The 7,759-nt window shown below is 46.9% G+C and overlaps 1 protein-coding gene across 2 annotated transcripts in view; it reads left to right on the top strand.

The window, feature by feature from the left end:
• Window positions 1–315: 315 nt before the first annotated feature.
• Window positions 316–7,759, top strand: part of KSR1 (kinase suppressor of ras 1) — a 170,394-nt gene continuing 162,950 nt past the window's right edge. For both annotated transcript variants that reach the window (XM_060693201.2, XM_060693202.2), the window contains exon 1: window positions 316–1,092. In XM_060693201.2, coding sequence (XP_060549184.1) covers window positions 802–1,092 — 291 coding nt within the window. In that variant the 5' untranslated portion in view covers window positions 316–801. The remainder of the gene's footprint in view (window positions 1,093–7,759) is intronic.

Raw genomic sequence — 7,759 nt, 5'->3', positions numbered from 1 at the left:
CCAAAACCATTTCCGATGCCCCCACTTCAATCTAAGGGGACCTTTTATTATTACGTCTCGCCCGGGCAGGCTGGCAAAGCTGCGGGCTATTTTGGGTTTGCAGACTCACACAGGGGAGGGGGAGGGGAAGGAGGAGGGGGGGGCTGAGAGAGAGGGAGAGAGGGAGAAAGAGAGGGAGGGAGGGAGGGGCGGGGCCTAGCTCTTCCTTCCCCCTCTCATTAAAACTACAACTCCCAGCATCCCATTCGGCTTTGACCTGGCGCCAGCTGATAGAGGGATTTATATATATATTTATTTAAATATTTTTTTTAAAAAAAGAAAAGAAAAGAAGCCTTGAGGAGAGAAAGCCAGACGGGGCGAGTTTGCAGCAGCGGCGGCGGCTGAATCATTTTTAATTATTTTTTTTGGCAGTCCTTAGACCCCCCATCCCAAAAAAACCCACCCCCAAATAATCCTTTCTCCCTTTCCTTGCTTGGCAAGACGTGAGTGAGGACTCCGCGGGGGCGATGTGCCAGCGGTGCCCTCCCTCCGTTCCTTTTCCCGCGGATGCCCCGATCCACCCGAAGGGGCATCTTCCCCGGGCGCTGACAAAGCAGCCGAGGCCATAAAAAGCAACAGCGGCGCTGCAAAAAAAAAAGCTCCACAGCCCCGATCCTCCTTTTTTTCCCCTCGGACTCCAAGGGGGGCAGCCGGAGCCGGGCCGGAGCCCTTCCCTCCCTCCTGCCCGCCCTCCCTCGCTCCCTCCCTCGCTCGCTCCGGCGCAGGGCAGCCCTCTCGCAGCAGCCGCCCTGATGCCGAGACATGGATAGAGCCACGGTCGCGCGTGGAGGTGCCCAGAAGATGGTCGAGAGGAAGGAAGGCGGCGGCGGGGCAGCAGCTGGAGGAGGAGGAAGAGGAGGAGGAGGCGGCGGTGGTGTCGGCGGTGGTTGCCGCCGATCCCGGCCAGCCGGGTTGGGCCGAGCCGGCTACGCTCTTCAGCAATGCGGGCAGCTTCAGGACCTGATCGACATCTCGCTCTCCAGCTTGCAGGGGCTCCGCACTAAGTGCGCCGCCTCCAACGACCTCACGCAGCAGGAGATCCGCACCCTGGAGGTAGGCGAGAACCAGGCGCCCCTCCGTCCGCCTTACCTTCCTACCTACCCACCGACCCACCCACCCACCGGCCTCGGGCGAGAATCTCCCTTTGCAAAAATCCCCACCGAGCAACCAGGGCGCGCAAGCAGAAGCGTCTGGCTTTTCCCACCTCAACCTCCCTCCCTTCTGGCTCGTGACTGCCCCCTGGAGGGTCTTCGGGGTTTTGCAGCTCGCTTTTCCTGCTTTGGGGGGTATTGTGAGTAGGGGGAGATTTTGGGGGGGGGTTGGGGGGTGCCGATTCCCCCTCAGCTTTCCTTCCGCCGAGGAGGTTTTTCAGACACGGGAAGAGATGCGTGGAGGGGAGTTGTAAACTTTCCCTGCCTTCCTCAAAAGCAACCGTCTCCCAAAAATGGGTTTATTGAAGTTTTTTTTTGAGGGGGGAGTTATCTATATCAGGGGTCTCCGACCTTGGTCGCTTTAAGCCTGGCGGACTTCAACTCCCAGAATTCCCCAGCCAGCTTTGCTTTGCTGGCTGGGGAATTCTGGGAGTTGAAGTCCGCCAGGCTTAAAGCGACCAAGGTCGGAGACCCCTGAGATTGTGGAGTTCTATGGCTATTTTAGTTTTGCTGCTTACTTAAGCTTTGCTGGCTGGGGAATTCTGGGAGTTTTGCTGGCTGGGGAATTCTGGGAGTTGAAGTCCTTCCAGGCTTAAAGCGACCAAGGTCGGAGACCCCTGAGATTGTGGAGTCCTATGGCTATTTCAGTTTTGCTGGTTACTTAAGCTTTGCTGGCTGGGGAATTCTGGGAGTTGAAGTCCTTTCAGGCTTAAAGCGACCAAGGTCGGAGACCCCTGAGATTGTGGAGTCTTATGGCTACTTATGTTTTGCTGCTTACTTAAGCTTTGCTGGCTGGAGAATTCTGGGAGTTGAAGTCCGCCAGGTTTAAAGCGACCAAGGTTGGAGACCCCTGATCTGTACTTAAGATTGTGGGAGTCCTATGGCTACTTCAGTAGATAGCCCTCCCACCTCAAAATAACTCTTCGATAAACCCATTTTTGGAAGATGGTGGCTTCAGGGATAACCCAAAGGGAGACGGTGCCTGGTTTCTTGCCACTCATGGAGCTGATGAGGAAAAAAAAGGAGCCTTCTTGGGTTTTGTCCTTAATGAATCGAAAAAGCATAAGACAGTAATGTTTAGGAGCATGTTTGGATCTCGCTGGAAGGTTGTGTCTTAATTATACTCCTTTCCCCAACATTACTTACACATCATTTACCTCACTTTCCTGGGAACAGGAGCTATTGACTCATTGGTAACTGCCCCCCTGTTTGGTTTTGTTTTGTTTTTTTAATTTGATTTATATGCCGCCCTTCTCCGGAGACTCAGGGCGGCTTACAATGCACTAAGCAATAGCCTTCATTCTTTTGTATATTTATACAAAGTCAGCTTATTGCCCCCACAACTGGGTCCTCAATTTACCTACCTTAGAAAGGATGGAAGGCTGAGTCAACCTTGAGCCTGGCGAGATTCGAACCTGCAGTAATTGCAGGCAGCTGGTCTTAATAACAGGGTGCTTTAGACCACTGTACTCCCAAGGCTCATGTTTGAAGCGACCTTACATCGGTGCGAGTAAACTATAATATTGCGGGCTGATCTTTATTCTCTTTGGCTGCTTTGACCAGGCGTAATATAATCCTTGCTTGACTTAACCGTGGTTAACTGAATTCACCCAATGTGTTGAGTTCACAAGATACACATAGAACCAGGGATCTGACTTTGGTCCAATTGCTAAGCCTCACCCCAACCCTCTTTTAACCTAACTACCCATTGGATGTACCCATCTTTTTCTGTATGGATGAGTTAATTTATATTGCCATCATCCAGTCAATCATCCCCCCCCCCCCAGTGGAGATTATAGATGCTGGAGAATTGTTTTCCCTTCAGTCTTCTTCTCCCACCTGTTGTGGAAAGGTGAGTCTCCTTGCAGTACACAGGTATATATGTCCCGAAAAAAATCGTACCTCTTTTTTTCAGTGTGTGCTGCTGTTTATGGAAACATGTTGGTTTATAGACACCTTTCTTATTTTGCCTGAAAATAAATTCCTCCGAGCAACGGATCCAAGCAGCCTAAACAACAGAAAACACTTGATAATAAAGAAACTCCCGAGAGAGGGATCCAAATGGCTTTTTGCCAATCTTTCCTAAACTGGCTTATTTTTAATAAACGCATATTTTCTTAGGGAAGGAAAAAAAAAGGAATGTGTATATAATGGAGTGTCTCAATGCATTCCAGGCTGCAAGGAAAGGAAATGCTCTCTTCTTGACTTGTAGGGGTGGAGATAAGTGACTTATCTTCCTGCAACAATAGATTTTTTTTTTAAAGGGAGGGAGGGGATTTCTCTGACCCATTCCTGCTTGGATATTTTTGACTCCCTTTGGTGGCTTTTACTGAGACAGGATATACATTCTGGCAACTTGGGGTGCATTTATATGTTATAGGTGGAGGAGGCTGAAGAAAATTAGCTCCTGTTTTTGTTAGTGTTCTCTCTATTTGCATAACATGTTAAACCAAACTAAGAAACCATATTTTAACATGTGAACCCGGCCTATGGTGGTGATTTGTGGTAGAGGTAATCCTCTACTTACGACCACAATCGAACCCAAAATTTATGTTGCCAAGTGAGAAATTTGTTAAGGGAGTTTTAACGATTTTTCTTGTCACATTGGTTAAGAGAATCACCGCAGTTCTTAAATTAGTAACACGGTTGTTAAGTGAATCGGATTTCCTCATTGACTTTGCTTGCGAGAAGGTCCCAAAATGAGATCACATGATCTTGAAGCACTGCGATCATAAATGTGAATCAGTTTGTTTGGTTTTTTTGCTTTAATTTATATGCTGCACTTCTCCGGAGACTCAGGGCGGCTGACAATGCGTTAAGCAATAGCCTTCATACTTTTGTATATTTATACAAAGTCAGCTTATTGCCCCCACAATCTGGGTCCTCATTTTACCTACCTTTGAAAGGATGGAAGGCTGAGTCAACCTTGAGCCTGGTGAGATTTGAACTTGCAGTAATTGTAAGCAGCAGATGTTAATAACAGTGCTTTAGTCCACTGTGCTACCAGTGGACATCATTCAGACATCCGAATGTAAATCACATGACCATGGGGATGCGGCAACGGTCATAAGTGTGAAAAATGGTCATAAGTCTTTTTTTTTTCAGTGCCGTTGGTCACTGAGCAAATTGTTGTAAATCAAGGACTACTTGTATTGTGGGCTGTTCGAACTCAGAAAAGTGGGTTGAGTGAACATGGTTAAGTTAGTCCTACACCTTGGCTGATCTGAACAAAAAAAAGGTAAGTGGGGTTCTTGGTGCTTTCTTGGTTTGGTTACAGACATTTCATTACCCAACTAGGTAACATCTTCAGTGTTAGAAGGAAGTGGAGTTTGCTCTGCCTTTATATATGATGACTTGCCCTGTCATTGTAGGTGGGAGTGTTGTTTTCTTCTTGGTACTTTGTTTGTCTCAGTTGGTAGTTCCTTGATTGGGGCATTGTTTATTGCTTGATTGTGGATCTGGTATTAATCCTGGTGTTAATCCCTGCTTATTTGGGTGTTGATTGCTGGCCCAGAGGGTGTTTTGGTCATTTTATTTCCTTCTTAGTTTTTTTTAATTGTCTTTCTTGAATAGCGTGTAAATGTAGGTTGTCTTATGTGCCTGTTAATGGCTGATTTGTCTGAGTGTTAGGCTTCCACAAATTCCCTAGAGTTTTTGGATTTAGCTTGGTCTAGGACCGTGATGGCGGAGCCATATCTGTAGGCACACAAGTGTTGCCCAAGCTCAGCTCCAGCATGCATGTGCGAGCCGGTCAGCTGATTTTCGGGCTTTCCGGGTCCACTGGAAGTCGGGAAATGGGCCATTTCCGGCCTCTGAAGGGCCTCTGGGGCATGGGGGAGGCTGTTTTTGCCCTCCCCAGGCTCCAAGAAAGCCTCTGGAGCCTGGGGAGGGCGAAAAATGGGCCTACCGGTAACCTTTTTGCCATTGCGTGCCAAAAGCGGAGGGAGCGTGGGGGGGCATTGAATTATGGGTGTGGGCACGCATGACCCCCCCGCTCCCCCCGCTTTTGGCACGCAACAGCAAAAAGATTAGTATCACTGGTCTAGGATGCTCACAGTTGTGTTCTGCAATTAAGGAGTTTTCATCATGTCTTCTGGCTGTTAGTTGGCATTCATAGATGCGCTCTGGTAGTCTTCTGCTCGTCTGTCCTGCATAGAACCTGTTACAGTAGGGTTAAAATGTTTATTTGTTTATTTATTTATTATTTATTAATTTTATTTCTATACCGCCCTTCTCCCAAAGGACTCAGGGTGGTGTACAGCCTGATTAAAAGCACAGAGACAGACAAAATTTAAAAATAATTAAAATTATTAAATAATTGGCTCAATTATAAACCCCAAATTTAAAATCCCATATTTAAACCAATTAAAATCTTTACATTGATAGCCCGGCCTGGCGGAACAACAAGGTTTTGAGGGCACAGTGAAATACACGGAGATCGGAGATCTTACGCATTTCTGGGGGCAGTTCATTCCAAAGGGCAGGGGCTCCCACAGAGAAGGCCCTCCCCCTGGGTGTCGCCAGCCGACATAATTTGGCCGATGGCACCCTGAGGAGACCCTCTCTGTGGGAGCGGACTGCCCGGTGGGAGGCTACTGGTGGCAGAAGACGGTCTCGAAGGTACCCAGGTCCAATGCCATGGAGCGCTTTAAAGGTGGTAACCAACACCTTGAATCGCACCCGGAAGACCACTGGGAGCCAGTTAAGGGCTCCCAGTGTTCAAAATGTTAAGGGTTAACAAGTTAAAATTGGGATTGGACCTGGTTGATACACAGATATGAGCCTGCTAGGATATAACCAAGGTTGTGGGCTTAAATAGAAAATCCTGAAAGAAGGGAAAGATTTTCACATGGGTGTCAAGATAACTACTCTACAGAGTGCTCAACTGGAGTCAAGTTCGATTTGCGGAGTCTTTGCATTTTTGCAGATAATTGTATCCTTCTGTTTGTTTTATCCATGAAAAACAACAGGCATTATTTTTGATTTGGGTATTAAGCTCATCTCATTATAAAGCATTCCAACCCTCACTTTCAAATTCCGAAAGGTAAAAGGATATTAACGGCGTTTAAATAAATGAACGAAGTGTTAAAGGTCTATTGAAATTAAATTTTTGTTTCATGCCCTCAAAGCACACCAGACAAATCTTCTGCAAAAGCTTTATTCAAGAGGGGCGCCTCAGTTTTGCAAAATTATCCAATTAGCACTTCCTGGTGCTCACACTTCTGAACTTGCAATACCCCCTTCCCCCCTCTCTTCCCCACTTCCCCCTCCCCCAGCCTGGATTAGCCTGGCATGCTTAACCAGGTCAATAGCAGGGTAAACCTACTGTGGAAACATAAGCAGCAGGTCAGCAGTGGGACAGCATCTAAGTCTTACCTGTCCGTCCTCCAAGAAAAAGAGCTGGAGGGCTAGACAGGCAAGAGGTTTGGGTGGTGGTGCAAACTCTCCAACATGGTGTCTTTAACTGATGGACACTCTTCAACTCCGGTCTCCGGCTGCTCAAACAATAGGGAAGGGTTCATTTCCATATTAAATCCTCTTCCGTATTCTCCTAGGACAGGGGTGGGCAACTGTGGCCCTTTTACAACCTGTGGACTTCAACTCCCAGAATTCCTGAGACAGCTTGGCTGTCTCAGGAATTCTGGGAGTTGAAGTCCACAGGTTGGCTGTCTCAGGAATTCTGGGAGTTGAAGTCCACAGGTTGTAAAAGGGCCACAGTTGCCCACCCCTGTCCTAGTATTATGGACTTACAAGATCACCCAAGCAAAAATGTAGAAAAAATAGATTATAATAGAATAACAGCGTTGGAAGGGACCTTAGAGGTCTTCTAGTCCAACCCCCTTGATCAGGCAGGAAACCCTATACCATTTCAGACAAATCGTTGTCCAATCTCTTCTAAAAAACTTCCAGTGTTGGAGCATTCACAACTTCTGGAGGCAATTCATTCCACTGATTAATTGTTCTAACTATCAGGAAATTTCTGCTTAGTTCTAGGTTGCTTCTCTCCTTGATTAGTTTCCATCTATTGCTTCTTGTCCTTCCCTCAGGTGCTTTTGAGAATAGTTTGACTCCCTCTTCTTTGTGGCAACCCCTGAAATATTGGAACAGTCACACTGCTATCAAGTCACCCCTAGTCCTTCTTTTCATTAAACTAGACATACCCAGTTCCAGCAACCGTTCTTTATATGTTTTAGCCTCCAGTCCCCTAATCATCTTTGTTGCTCTTCTCTGCACTCTTTCTAGAGTCTCCACATCTTTTTTACATTGTGACGACCAAAACTAGATGCAGTATTCCAAGTGTGGCCTTACCAAGGCATTATAAAATAGTATTAACAGTCACGCCATGTGATCTTGATTCTATCCCTCTGTTAATGCACCCTACAACTGTGTTGGTTTTTTTGGCAGCTGCAGCACACTGCTGGCTCATATTTAAGTGATTCTTCACCTAGGACTCCAAGACCCCTCTCACAGTTACTAATATTGAGCGAGGTACCACATATACTGTACCTGTGCATTTTGTTTTTCTTGCCTAAATTTGGAACCTGACTTTTTTCTCCATTGAATTTCAT

The sequence above is a fragment of the Pantherophis guttatus genome, chromosome 1 (assembly GCF_059756535.1).
Source record: "Pantherophis guttatus breed Tessera chromosome 1, ASM5975653v1, whole genome shotgun sequence".
NCBI lineage: Eukaryota > Metazoa > Chordata > Lepidosauria > Squamata > Colubridae > Pantherophis > Pantherophis guttatus.
Note: the sequence above shows the minus strand (reverse complement) of the source record. Positions and strands in the feature narration are given on the sequence as shown.